Consider the following 15,254-nt stretch of genomic DNA (forward strand, 5'->3'; position numbering starts at 1 on the left):
GGCGATTGATAATGGCACTTCAGTCTGCACAAACAAGAAAAAAAAATTTACAAAAAAAATCTAAAATTGTTTTAACTTCAAATAATTGGGACAAACGTAATTTTCCCAAGGAAATATTAAAAAGGGAAGAATAACCACCCTATCAACCTCTTGTTATTTATTTATTTATTTAATTTTTTTTATTTTTATTTATTTATTTGATAACATGAAGACTTGATCTTTTGTCTCTTTTTTTTCGACATATTTTCTTATTGTATGTTTGCTTGTAGCCTTTTGCATACAATCATATTATGCATCTCAATATATAATTAAATAGTAAGTCTATTATGAGACGGTGTCACGTATTTTTATTCATGAGATGAGTAAACCTTATCTATATTTACAATAAAAATAATACTTTTGATATTAAAAGTAATACATTTTCATAGTTGACCCCGATAGAAGATTCGTGATATAAAAGTGAGTCATGAAAACGTCTCAAAAGAGTTTGTGTAATAATTAAAATAATGTTCTAATGCTAGCTACTTTCTAGCTGATTTGGTGAAACATTATTTAAAATTACAATTATGTTGTAATTGTATAATAACTTTATTTATAAATTACTTTTAAAAAAATATTTTTCTAAAATATTTTCTCTTTTAAAATCTTGAATCCAATCTTTATCTATATTTTTAGATTACTAATTAAATCACTCCCAAAAAAAAAAAAAGCGTTATCATTTCAATGGTATAAGACACTATAGTAATTACACGTTGAGATAATTTTAAAGAAAAGCTGGTGGATTAGCTGATGTAACACCGTGTCTAACCACCTCGTTTCAAACTATTAAAATATATGCTAAACAATTTTGTATTCCTCAATCATCAAAGTTTCCTCCCCTCTCCAATTGTTTAGTTGACTTTCTCAACTCAAAAGATTCCACTTTCATTTTCTTGTAATGAAATCCAATTCCCTCGAGCAATAATCCAATTAGGAATTAATTGAAGTTTATGGAACAAGAAAAAAGAAAATCACTATGTGATGAGTATGAAATCACAGAGATTTTGGGGAGGGGAGGATTCTCGATTGTGAAAAAAGGGATAGATAAGTCTAAAAGTGGTGAAAACAAGCATGTAGCCATCAAAACTCTGAGGAGATTTGGCCCATTCATGCCTTCAGAAACTGAGCCAAGAAACTCGAAAACCGCCATGAAACAGTCCCTAATATCGGATGCACTGCTGACAAATGAACTTGTAGTGATGAGAAGAATAGTGGAAGACGTTTCACCCCACCCGAATGTCATCCACCTATACGATGTTTGTGAAGACAATAGCGGTGTTCATCTCATTCTGGAGCTCTGCTCTGGAGGTGAGCTTTTCGATCGGATTGTGGCTAAGGCAAGCTTTTCGGAGTCAGACGCAGCAGTGGTCATTAGACAGCTTGCGCAAGGGCTAGCAGCGCTGCACCGTGCCAACGTCGTGCACAGGGATTTGAAGCCTGAGAACTGCCTATTCTTGACTAGAGATGAGCATTCTCCATTGAAGATCATGGATTTCGGACTGAGTTCCGTGGAGGATTTCACTGATCCTGTCGTGGGATTGTTCGGCTCGATCGACTATGTCTCTCCAGAGGCCTTGTCTCGCAACAAGGTTACTTCAAAAAGCGATATCTGGTCACTTGGTGTCATCCTCTATATACTCCTCTCCGGGTCAGTAAACATGATCAGAACTGAATTTTTTTTTTATATATTATCATAATCAGATCGATCATGCTTAACATATATATGATAAAATGAGTAATATATATAGTAAAGATAGTAAAGATAAAGATATATATACATAAACATCTCTGTAATTTAATTTTCAGGTACCCTCCTTTTATTGCCCAGTCAAACAGGCAGAAGCAGCAAATGATATTAAATGTAAACTTTCCAGTTCTTCCATTAAGTTGTAAATCTGAGTTCAGATTTCCAGCAATTATTAATCTCTAATGCTAATTCAACATTAATTTATGGGAACAGGGACAGTTCAGTTTCTATGAGAAAACATGGAAGAAAATCTCATCATCAGTAAAACAATTAATCAGCAGCCTTTTGAAAGTCGATCCCGACATGAGACCAAGCGCCGAAGAGGTGTCATAATCAAACAAAAGTTCGGTCATTTTACATGTCTAGTGTTATGTGATCATCTAATGCTAGAGTCCCATACAAGTACACGGAAACTTTTGTTGATGAGCGAGTGCATATATAACGATTTCTCGAATTTTGTAGATTCTTCAGCATCCATGGGTGACGGGTGACCAAGCGAAGGAAGAAGAGATGGATGCGGAAATAGTTTCACGGTTGCAGAGCTTCAACGCTAGGCGCAAGTTTCGTGCGGCTGCTATGGCTAGTGTGCTCAGCAGCAGCTTCTCCTTGAAAACTAAGAAACTCAAGAGTTTGGTGGGATCATACGATCTCAAGCCCGAGGAACTTGAAAATCTCAGGACCAACTTCAAGAACATGTAGCAATTATGCCCTGTGCCCTCTAATCTAACAGTACAGAGTACGACTACATTGTAGATGGTCTGATGATGGCTAATTAATATTAATTGCAGATGTAAGAATGATCAGGCTACGTTGCCCGAATTCGAGGAGGTGTTGAAAGCCATGGAGATGTTGTCCCTAGTCCCTCTTGCACCGCGAATCTTTGATCTGTTCGATGACAACAGGGATGGGAGCGTTGATATGAGAGAAATCGTTGGGGGATTTTCGAGTCTCAAGTATTCAAAAGGAGATGATGCGCTTCGCCTTTGCTTTCAGGTCATGAACTCCGACCCCTCTCTATTTGTTATAACTTTGGATGGATTACTCTTAAATTACAACTACATCTAAATATATATATGCATGGTCATTCAGATATTGGTATTACGAGTGTGCTTGTCTCAGCTTATATTAATTAATTAAATTATTTAAAAAGTCTTATATGATGCTTGTGGTTTTATAAAATGGTTGCTGACACTATGCTAAATGTTTAATAAAACCATCTTATAATCTGCCGTACATATAAATAAACCAATTTGAATTGCGAATTTCTTTTCCTATTCTTATTTACTACTTTATTACTCTACCATTAATTAATCATAGTGTGTGTTAATTAATATTGTTAATCAAATACCTCTTTTCTATTATGTATAAGATATAAAAAAAACATATATCTAATTATAAATTTTTCATCTGGTCTTTCCAAGTGTTTAAAAATATGGTGCTATAATACTTATTTAAAAAATAGATCATGCTAACTTTTTATTTTTTTAAAGCACGAAACAAGTTTTTAATAATTAGATCTCACAGCCAACATTTTATAATTTCAACTCATCTTTTGTCTATATTAAACTTTTATTCAAAATAATATCCAACTTGTATTAATATCACAAATTATCCCTTAAAAACATAACACCCCACTGTTTTTCTTATCTCCTTACTAGAACTCCTTTGAAGTAGCTATGTATCAAGTGTTGAATTCAAACTCATTTTTTGACTTTGCATTCAACAAACCTCAACCATGATGTCTATAAACTTAAAGTCATTCACATTACCATGGTTTCATACTTTACCTACCCTCCAAAATTTTGCCTATAAATAGACCCCAATACAATTGCTCTAAACCATCCCAAGAAAGCAAAGAAAATACATACAATATTGAGTGTTGTATAGCCTAGTCATTTAGATAAATTTTAATATGCTCCGTGGTTGCGGCACTGTCCGATCTTCCACATTAGAAAGCATTTTCTACAGGATTAGAGTTGTGTGAGTTCAACATGAAAAATGAGATTTAGTTGTCATCCAAAAATTATTATTCTTGAAGGTCTTGGTATCCAACGCTTCCGCTATACGAAAAGTAAATTAAATTTGGGATCTTTCCCAACAAGTGGTATCAGAGCCACGTCCAATGGAGGAATCCCTTGTAGGAATGTTCAAACTGAATGGGTCAAACTATTCCATATGGAAGGCAAGCATGTTGGATCTGTTATATTGCAAGGATCTGTATTTTCCATTGAGTGGTGATGAAGCCAAGCCAGAAAATCAATCAAATGAAGAATGGACTATACTGCATCGGATAACTGTCGGTTACATACGACATTTTATCGAACATAGTATCTTCCATCACTTTGCAAACGAGGATAAAGCTGATGCTTTATGGAGAAAAATTGAAGCTATGTTTGAGAGGAAGAATGCCTTGAACAAAGCTTCAATTATTAGAAGTATCGCACGACTAAGATACAAAGAAAGTGCAAATATGACGGAGCACCAAAATGCTAACCAGGGTTTAATCAACAAATCCACCACCATGAAGATTGCCCTAGATGATGAATTTATAGCCTTGTTATTATTGAGGTCTTTGCCAGATAGTTGGGATACTCTTGTTATCACTCAATAATCTTGCTCTTGATGAAAAAATGACATTACAAACAGTCAAAGATTGTCTTCTCACTGAAGAGTCTATAAGAAAAGAGCAGGAATATAACTCTGAAACAAAGGCATTGGTTACAGAAACAATTGATAATCGAGGACGAAATTACACCAGAGGGCCTCAGACAGGAAGAGACAAATCCAAGAGGAAGTCTAAGACCAGAAAAGAATTCAAGTGCCATTATTGTGGAGGTCCAAACCATTATGAAAGAGAGTGCAGGAAAAAGAAAAGAGATCAAAGGAATGATACAAAGTTAGAAGAAAAAAACACAACTGCATTTACATTTGATGGAGATATTATCATTCTTGGCGATGACGCGTGTTTCAGCCTAACATACCAACAAACTAATTGGATTATTGATTCTAGAGCTTCATATCATATCACTCCACACAGAGATATGTTTGCGTCCTACTCACATGGAAACTTTGGAAAAGTTAGAATGATAAATCAAGGTTTGACAGAAATCATTGGTATGGGGAGTGTTGTCTTGGAGACAGATATAGGATCTCATCTCACTCTCAAAGAAGTTCGCCATGTTCCAGATATTCAACTTATTATCATTTCTACTATAATGCTTGATGATGAAGGCTGCGCGAGTAACTTTGGTGAAGGAAAATGGAAACTCACCAAAGGTTCTCTCATTATTGCTAGAGGTGTAAAGCAGAACTCTCTCTATCTGATGCAGGCTAAGGTATCCAGTAGAGAGGTTAATGTATCTATGTAAAATTCCTCCATTGAATTATGACACAAGAGACTTGGACATATAAGCCAAAAGGGAATGGAAACATTGTCTAGAAAGAAACTCCTACCTGAAGTATCTGGTATGCACTTGGAAACCTGTGTTGATTTTTTAGCTGGAAAACAATACAGAGTTGCATTTCAAAAATTTTCTCCATCTATAAAATCTCAATGCTTGGATTTAGTTCACACAGACTTGTGTTACATGAAAGACAGAAATCTCGATGGTGCTCTATATTTTGTAACCTTTATCGTTGATTTCTCCCAAAAGGTCTGGTGTTTTGCGCTAAAATCTAAAGATCATGTTCTTGAGATCTTTAAGAATTTTCACACAAAATTTGAAAGAGAAACTGGAATGAAATTGAAATGTGTTTGCGCAGACAATGGTGGTGAATACAGGGGTTCATTTTAACAATATTGATCAACTCATGGTATCAGGCTTGAGAAAAGTTTTCTAAAAACACCTCAGCACAATGGTGTAGCTGAAAGAATGAACATAACAATTTGTGAGAGGATAAAATGTATGTTATCTCAGTCCAAATTGCCCAATTCCTTTTGGGGTGAAGCTATGAGAACTGTGATTGATTTGATCAACCTTTCTCCACCAGCTCCGTTAGATGGTGATGTTCCTGACAGAGTTTGGATTAGGAATGATGTCTCTTACAAACACTTGTTTGGATGCAAATCCTTTGCTCATATTCCAAAAGATGAAAGATCCAAGCTTTATGATAAATCCAAAAAGTGCATATTTTTGGGTTATGGCCATGTAGAGTTCAGATGCCGACTATGGGATCCAGTAAATCAAAAGATTTTTAGAAGTCGAAATGATGTATTTCTTGAAGTGTGATGTTGAACACAATAAAGAATCACAATAATCCAGTTCAGAAATCCCCTTCAATCTAGATCCAGTTCATTCACCCATATTTCATGATCATGGGGGAGATATGCAGACTGAACATGAAGAGTTAGTTGAGCCAGATGATACTCAAGACAACTCTTCAGATTCACCTTCCGAGACAGGGATTAGAAGGTCAACCAGACAAAGAATACCTTTTACAAGATACAGTCCACATGAATATGTGACGCTCACTAATGGCGGAGAAACAGAAAGTTTTAAATAAGTTGTATCAAGTGCCCAAAAAGATAAGTGGATCGAAGCGATGAAGGATTTAGAAGCAATCGCTTCATGACAATCTCACCTATGATTGGTAAAGCTACCAAAAGGTAAGAGAGCACTTAAAATAAATGGGTTTACAGGTTGAAGATTGAAAAACAATGGATCACGAATAAGGCACAAATCAAGGCTAGTTGTAAAAGGTTTCAAACAAAAGAAAGGTGTTTATTTTGATGAAATTTTATCACCAGTGGTGAAGATGTCTTCTATCAGAGTTGTTCTTGGACTTGACACTAGTATGGATTTGAAGATAGAACAACTCAATGTCAAGACCGCATTTCTTCATGGTGATCTAGATGAAGAAATATATATGGACCATCCAGAAGGATTCAAAGTCAAAGGCAAAGAGAACATGGTGTGTCGGTTGAACAAAAGCTTGTATGGATTGAAGCAAGCCCCAAGGCAGTGGTACAAAAAGTTTGATTCATTCACGATGAATCACAGGTATAGGAGAGAACCAGTTCCGATCACTGCGTATTTCTTAAGAAATATGATGACAATGATATCATCATACTATTGTTGTATGTTTACGACATGTTGATCATTGACCATGATTTATTCATGATAAATAAGCTTAAGGGGGAGCTTGATAAGTCTTTTGCAATGAAAAAATTAGGACCAGCAAAACAAATTCTTGGAATAAAGATCTCCAGGGATAGGTCAAATAAGAAATTATGGTTATCTCAAGAACAATACATTGAAAAAGTTCTTGAAAGATTCAAAATGGATAAGGCAAATACTGTTGGTACTCCACTTGTGGGGCATTTCAAACTAAGTTCAGTCCAATGTCCCACAAGTGATAAAGAAAAGAAAGGAATGGAAAATGTTCCTTATGCTTCATCAGTCGGCAGCTTGATGTATGCAATGGTGTGTACGAGACCTGATCTCGCTCACACAGTTGGCGTGGTAAGTCGATTTCTCTCAAATCCTGGCAAAGATAACTGATTAGCAGTAAAGTGGATATTTCGATATCTGAGAGGTACTTCTAGATTTTTCTTGAGATTTGGAACTAACCAACCTGTGTTAGAAGGCTATACTGATGCAGATATGGCTGGTGATGTTGATTCTAGAAAGTTCACATGAAATGACTCTAACCTCTAAACTTAATTAAATAATAAATAAAATGCGGATTTTAAAAAAATTTGCCATTACTTGTTTGAAAGTAAACAAACCACTCTGTCAGATGCAGCAATTCTAACATAAAGAAGTAAAAGTGATAAAAGAAATCCAAACTGCGATAATCATAAAATTCGAATATAAAAGTAACCCCACACGGTTGCAATAATAGCGATAACAAACTTCAAATCATAAAAATTCAAGCACAGGGAAAACACATCCTGGCTAATACTGAAAGCACTCATAGTAAAATTCTTTATTTCAAAACAAGTCTTATGCGGAACTTAAAATAAAAACAGCAACAGTCATAGGGCCTTGCACCGCCAGTGACCTTAACCTCAAGGATCCTACCCCTCGGTCCCTAGGTACTCCTCCTCACCTGGCAAACAAACAAGCATAGTGAGTCTAATGACCCAGCAAGTATAAACAGTGTAATAACAAGAGTTTAAAATAACTGCAGTAATACTCAAAATACTGTACATAATATACTTGAAACTTAAGCCGTAAGAATGCGCATGCTGCAAGGGAATGAGACCACATGTAAACAATGAACACACGCCAACTCACGCTATGAAACTCTAGAACTTTCCTAACTTAACTGAAACTCATGCATGACTGAAAACTGAATGCATTAAGACGAGTCAAACTGATACTGAAACTGAAACTGTAAACTTAGATTCTTGAATTGTGACCCTCTGTTTTGATCGATCAATGGCTGCAGTGCACTATGCCGGCAAGATGCCGAGATTTCTCCCGACGCGACTTACCCCTTTATCTGTCATTTGGTAGGGATCCCGAGATTTCTCCCGATCTCACACTACCCGACTATTTTGGTAGGGATCCCGAGATGTCTCCCGATCTCGATCTACCCATCTATTTGGCAAGTGAGTGAGACATCCCCCACCCATCAATATCCTATCTCGTCACAATCAAATCACTTCGTTCAAAAAAATATTTTCTTTTTTCTTCTTTGACTCGGCTCAAAATACTTAGCATGCATGAATAAAAGCGACTTCCTTTGTAACATTTCGCTCGGCTCAAAGACGAGACTCAAGCACACATGTATGCAACTATGGGAATGAAACTCAACACAAAATTGTGGGTGTTAAGTGTGAGAGTGGCTGTCCCTAGGTGCTAATACCCAACTTTAACTCTATTTTTTGCAACCAAGGCATAACCCAAGTAAGCACACTAAAAAGCCCTTAACTCGATCTTACCTTAACCGAATTCGACCCCGCTCGAACCGACACTCTCCAAACACTACAAACTAACCATAGGTCTAGTTTGTAACCTCATTTTACAGCCCATGAAATACAAGCACAAACCAACTCCGGACAGCCCCTTTTTTCTCCTAAAATTCTGCACCGATACCTCAACTTCAAAGACCCTTAACCCATTGAAAACTTAACCGAAACGAGCCCATTTTATACCGACACGGTCATCATATCATAACCTTGGCCTAGGACCAGACCTAGACACGCCCAGACCTCGCTTGATGCCTACCCCGCTCCAAAATCAGTAGCCCCTGCCCCAAGCACACATCACTTTACAACACTTCTACGTTGAGGAAACACCTCCAAGCCCCTTATCCTTACTTATACCTCCTTCCAAACCACCAAACACACTTATTGATGCCTCTTAGGACTTACCCCAACCACTTAGGAAGCCCTCACCACCTTTCAACACCACATTTCAAGAAAAACAACTTGAACATACACCAACATGCATCAAACTCATGGGAATTCAATCAAGCCCAAAGCAAAGTATCAGAATGCTTCAAACACCCTTCAATATCAGCCCTAACCCATGAAAAGTTTCGAATTATAGGGCATGTAACTTCTGAAATTTTCGAAAATGTCAATATGCATTCAAAACACCTCATGCCTCCTATCACAAATCACCATACAACACTTTAGACTCCATGCTCAATCAAATTTCAAAAATCACCAAACACCCTACTGAAATTCCAGTAAAAAACGAACCCTACATGTTGAAAATCATGTGCATTTCGAAATTTAAGAAAAGATGTAGAGCAAGTGCATAATAGCTTGCTTGAATGCCCAAGGAATTGCATATACTTGCCTTCACTCTTAACTACAAAGAAATCAAACCAAGGAAGGGGAAAGGGGCTGGAACACTTGACCAAACACGAGCTACACCTCCCTTGGTGGTCCTCCGGCGACGGCAGCGGTGGTGGAAGGCGGTGGCGGCGGCTGGAACTTTCAAGAAAGGGAACGGCCAAAGGGGAGGGGAGAAATGAGAGAGTGGGGCGGCTACTAAGGGTTTGAGTGGCTAGGGTTTGCAAATAAATTGATTTAAGTGTGTTTTAAAAGTTTGAGTGTGTAGTGTGTACATGTGTGTAAGCATAAGTGTAAGTATTTAAAAGTAGGTGTGAGTGTTGCTTTAAAAGTACAACTTTAAAGTATTACAACTTTTGTCTACTAACTTACACTAATAAAATTTATAAGTTTAAAACCCCAAATTAAAAATATTATATTGGTTTTTACTAATCCGGGTTTATGAAAATTTAAACTTTTGAAAAAGTTAAATAATAAGCTCAATATTGCAATAATAAATAAAAAAAGATTTCTGATACCCGGAAACTTCTAACTTTCAAACTCTCAGCTAATTTCCTCCTACCTCCCTATTAACTTTTAAAATAACAATCTTGGAATTTACCGCCGAAATCCACCATCGCCAAACACCGAAACCGGAAGTCACTGTCTCAAAAATTTCAATAATAAATAACTTAAAATATTTGAGCACTTCAACTTTAAAGGAAACTTAAGCAATTAATTCCAAGTAATTAAAAATCATAATTATATATTAAAAAAAAGAATTTAGGCATGGAATTTAAATTATGAAATCCTAGGTGCTACACCACATCCAGATACTTGATGACATTTGCAGAAGGAGCAGTTTTATGGCAATCAAAACTTCAAAAGTGTGTGGCATTATCTACAACAGAAGCAGAGTACATAGCCACAACCGAAGCATGCAAAAAATTTCTATGGTTGAAGAAGTTTCTAATAGAGTTAGGTCTAAGGACATACAAGTTTATGCTCCACTATGATAGTCAGAGTGCAATCCATCTGAGTAAAAACTCTAGTTTTCACTCAAGATCGAAGCATATTGATATGAGGTATCATTAGATCCGAGACACGTTAAACGTCAAGTTGTTACATCTTGAGAAGATACATACCGATGAAAATGGTTCCGATACGTTTACAAAGTCACTGCCAAAAAAAATTTGGAAAGCTGTAAAAGTGCAGCGAGTCTGATTGAAACTACAAATTGAGCTTGAGGGGGAGAATTGTTGGAATTCAAACTCATTTTTTGACTTTGCATTCAACAAACCTCAACCATGATGGCTATAAACTTAAAGCCATTCACATTGCCATGGTTTCACACTTTACCTACCACCCAAAATTTTTCATATAAATAGACCTCAATACAATTGCTCCAAACAATCCCAAGAAAGCAAAGAAAATGCATACAATATTGAGTGTTGTATAGCCTAGTCATTTAGATAAATTTTAATATGCTCTGTGGTTGCGACACTGTTCGATCTTCCACATCAGAAAGAATTTTCTACGTGATTAGAGTTGTGTGAGTTCCACTTGAAAAGTAAGATTGAGTTTTCATCCAAGAATTATTATTCTTGAAGTTCTTGGTATCCCTTAAGTTGTTCTAGGGAGAGTTGTTGTTATCTTCTATTGTTGTAGGAATGCTTTGTACCCATTATTGATATAGTGGATATTTTTCTTTTTGAACTTTGGTTTTGCGGTTTTTCGTGTAAAAGTTCTTGTGTTGTTTTTTTTCGTGCTTATTATCATGGTAGATATTGATATCATGTAAATAATTTGATCGGATATTATCATTGAAGAGCAAAAGAATCAAATGCTTCCGCTATACGAAAAATCAATTAAATTTTGGCTATCTTTCCCAATATCAAAAAGGGCTCTACAATAAGTTCCCCAACACATTCTCATAATAAATGGAAAGCGAAATTGAACTCTAATAGCAAAATGCTTTTCTTCTCCCGTATTTTGGAAAAGGGAGAAATTTCCAGTTGAAATATAGGCACAAGATGCATTGTAATTTTAAAAATATTGCAAAAACAACTAATCTTTAATGGTTGTATAGATAATACTGAATTTTCGTCCCTTTTGTTTAGAGATTTTGGGATTTAGTATATTATTCACGCGGTCACATGAAATCCTAAACTTATGAAATTCGAAATTAATATGAACTTAAATGAAATTTTCCACCGAAAATGGTCGATTTCATGACCCCCCAAATTTACAAAAACTAGAGGGAAAAATGCATTTGATCACCATATACTAAATCTTTGTTACTTAATCAGATGTACGATACGGATCGCTCCGGATGCATCAGCAAGGAAGAAGTAGCATCTATGCTAAGGGTATGTGTGTGTGTGTGTATATATATATATATATATATATATATATATATATATAATCACAATTGGTCAATATTCATTGATTGAGTACAAGTTAACTTATATATTATATAATAATAAATTTTGTGGAAATAAACTGCAGGCATTACCTGATGAGTGCCTTCCAATAGACATAACAGAAGCAGGAAAACTAGACGAGATATTTGATGTAATGGACGCCAACAATGATGGAAAAGTCACCTTCGAAGAGTTCAAGGCTGCCATGCAAAGAGACAGCTCTCTTCAAGACGCTGTCCTCTCCTCGCTCCGCCCAATTTAGTATGCATGTCTTTTTTTAATCGGTCTACAACTATAAACTTTTAAGAATATTATATTACAAAAAATCCCAAATAGTATTTATTATTATTCTTTTTTACCTACTTAATCCCTATATCAGATGTTTTTGTTTTGGAAAAATGTAATTTTGGCTCTTATATATATAGTGTTGGGCTCTTCACGATTTTGGTTTTTCTTTTGTTGTGTGTCTTAGTTATGTATCTTTTACTTTTTTGTAATTTTAGTTATGTTAGATTTCGATGATAGTGTAGAAATAATACAACACACATCGATATATATTCATGTCGAAAAAAAACCACTTACATTTTAAAATAATTAAAGATGGTTGATCGAAACATATATTTTAACAAAATATATTATCAAAATAATGCAAAGGCAAATATAAAGTGCCAAAATTTCAATTTTTACTCCTTGTGTCTAAATCATGAACTAATATAAAAAGGGGATCATCTCATCCAAAGATGACTCAACAACCTCAAATTAAAATGTTCATTGCATCCTCAACCATAAACAACTATTTTATTATATACTTATTAAGTCTAGTCTCACTGAGTTGAAATGAAATCACACATTTCACGGAGTATTATTATATACTAATTATTTTCACTACAAGAAAAAAAGATAAAGACAATAGTTAAAAAACTTTTTTCGTAAGTAGTTTAAAATTGTTGTTGAAGGCCCTGCTGTTAAAAAAGGAACGTCCAAAGACAACGTTAAAAACACTAGAAAACCATTGTCTTTTTCGTCAACCATTTTATTTGAGCGTGCCTTCAACAACATGTCCTTCAACAACAGTTTTAAAATACAAACGAAAACGGTGAAAAACCGTTGTATTTTTTCGGATAAAAAATCAAATTTTAATATATAATATATAATTTTTCAATATTATGAATTATTCAAAATACAAAATTTGAAAATAAAATTTAATATATAATTTTCCAATATTTGAAAATAATATTTATAACATTCTGAAGAAATTTCATAAACAACCAACAAAATAACAAGTATCGGCACTAACAAAAATGAAAGCTAGAATAATACAACAAATGAGATTTTCTACTTAGATGCTGGTGAAGAAAGTGCTCCTTAACCTGCCAAGTCTCTCCACTTTTTCGGCTTTTCGATTTTTTTTCTTGTACCCTTGAGTTCCATATAGCAGCCCATAAAAGTTAAATCTAAAACGCCCAAAAACTTTAAGTCAGTAGATAGAATTCAATCGAGTTACAGTTGCTGCTCCAGATTCATAACTTACGCATTAACTCAAATTCATGGCAAATAATGACATTAAATGATAGGCTTAACAATCAAAATTCTCCCTATAAATAGTACTCGGATTTCTGAACAAGGGTTATACAATATTCTGAGAAAATACACACAAAAATTCGAGTGATAGAATTCAGTTGAACTAGTATAACTGAAGCGTAATAGATTTCATATAGAATTTTCCTTTAAGCATTTTAGAACCAGTAGAAATGTAGTGACCCGCACCATGATCACCTACTAATAAGAGACTTAAGCATGCAATTAAACAGTAAATAACCTTAATCAGTGTAGTAGCCCGAACCCAGTTTTAGTGATTAACTGTTATTTAATCCAATAAACATGATTGAGGGGACTTCTAATGGATTAGCGGAGCCAGGGATTAAACCCAGAATGATCAGAAATGGTCCGGAGGGTCAGGCAGAACGGAAGCAACGTTCTAGGAACGGATGCAACGTTCGTGCCATCAGAAATGTGTCACTGCTTACGTACTTGATATGACATTGGCACCATCAAAAGCAACGATGGTGAACGGACGCAACGTTCTTCAGGCAGAACGGATGCAACGATGGAGGAACGGACGCAACGTTCATTGTCTATAAATAGGGGTGCCGAGGTTCACATTTGAGCACACCTTTCACATCTTCTCTCTCGATTCCTTAGCCTTCTAACTTAGATCTAGGGAGTTCTAGGCATCCCGTTGGGAATCCAAAAGTTGCATAGCGATCCAAGCGTCATAGCGGAGCTGTGGCCTAGTTTTGAGCCAATCGACAGCAAAGTACTAACGACGGACGAAGGTATAGCTTTTGTTTCCTAAAAATATTTAGGAGTATGCAATAGCGTAGTTAAGGCTTTTAGAGCACTATAATGATATTAGTATCATTTGGCAGTGAAGTGCGGATTATAGGCGTAGACCTAGAGCTGGTAGAGCTCGCCTAGTATTTGAGGTACGAAAGTACTGTTCGAGATATCCTGACTGAGTATGCATATATTATGTGACTGCATGATTTATATGCCATGATTTTATGCTGCATACATTTACATCTTGAGCTATCTCTATTGAGATGTCTGTTAGTAGGGTTTACCGTATCCTGTTAGTGGATGGACTTCCATCGATTTGGGTCCCGCATATCCACTGGTATTTTCGGTATGTGAGCCACCTCCTGAAGCGACGGCACAGCGTGCTACATACCAGGGCCCGGTCTGTCTTTGTTATCTGATCCTTGACCTCAAGTTTTAGGGAGTTCACTTGCATGCATGTATACTCATACTCTCGTGCTGAGCGTTTTATGCTCACGTCTCGTACTATGTGTTTCTGGATACCCTATTCCTTGGGGCAGGTTTGCGATTGGACGAGGCGGGTGGATCCAAGAGGGGCTAGGCAGTAGTCAGCCAGCTGGAGCTTCGTTTAGGTTTTATATTGTTGTTATTGGGTTGATACAGCTTTCGATTTGGTTGTATAAACTATTCAGATATTTACAGATTCCTTTTCTTGGGATTGTATAATTGTTTATGGTTTCCGCAGTTAAATTCTGATTACTGTTTTGATTAAGTTAATTGCATGCCTAAGTTCTTGTTAGTAGGTGATCTCGGTAAGGGTCACTACATTTATGGTATCAGAGCATGCATAGTATTCTTGGGAATTTAGATTCTGCATAAGATAACCGTGAGGTACTTTTGTAGATGGCGAACTACGATGATCAGAGTAGCTATGGTAGTGGAGGTGGACGCTGGGGAGACGATGACCGTGAGCGTCGTCGGGAGCGTCATCATCGTC

At 36.0% G+C, this 15,254-nt stretch overlaps 1 protein-coding gene across 1 annotated transcript; it reads left to right on the top strand.

The window, feature by feature from the left end:
• The first annotated feature begins 864 nt into the window (after positions 1-864).
• On the top strand, positions 865-12,387 carry LOC140882164 (calcium and calcium/calmodulin-dependent serine/threonine-protein kinase-like). The gene is made up of 7 exons (XM_073287970.1): positions 865-1,687; positions 1,846-1,900; positions 2,000-2,110; positions 2,249-2,481; positions 2,575-2,779; positions 11,825-11,884; positions 12,024-12,387. The coding sequence occupies exons 1-7, from the start codon at positions 990-992 to the stop codon at positions 12,198-12,200; spliced, it is 1,539 nt and encodes a 512-aa protein (XP_073144071.1). The 5' UTR covers positions 865-989; the 3' UTR covers positions 12,201-12,387.
• The last annotated feature ends 2,867 nt before the right edge of the window (positions 12,388-15,254 follow it).

The sequence above is a fragment of the Henckelia pumila genome, chromosome 2 (genome assembly GCF_033568475.1).
Source record: "Henckelia pumila isolate YLH828 chromosome 2, ASM3356847v2, whole genome shotgun sequence".
Classification (NCBI taxonomy): domain Eukaryota; kingdom Viridiplantae; phylum Streptophyta; class Magnoliopsida; order Lamiales; family Gesneriaceae; genus Henckelia; species Henckelia pumila.

Excerpts from the sequence above, each read along its gene's own strand:
- LOC140882164 (XM_073287970.1), top strand. The coding sequence starts at position 990 with ATGGAACAAGAAAAAAGAAAATCACTATGTGATGAGTATGAAATCACA. Across the intron at positions 1,901-1,999 it reads AGCAGCAAATGATATTAAAT|GGACAGTTCAGTTTCTATGA; the intron begins GTAAACTTTCCA and ends TTATGGGAACAG. Across the intron at positions 2,482-2,574 it reads AGGACCAACTTCAAGAACAT|ATGTAAGAATGATCAGGCTA; the intron begins GTAGCAATTATG and ends TATTAATTGCAG.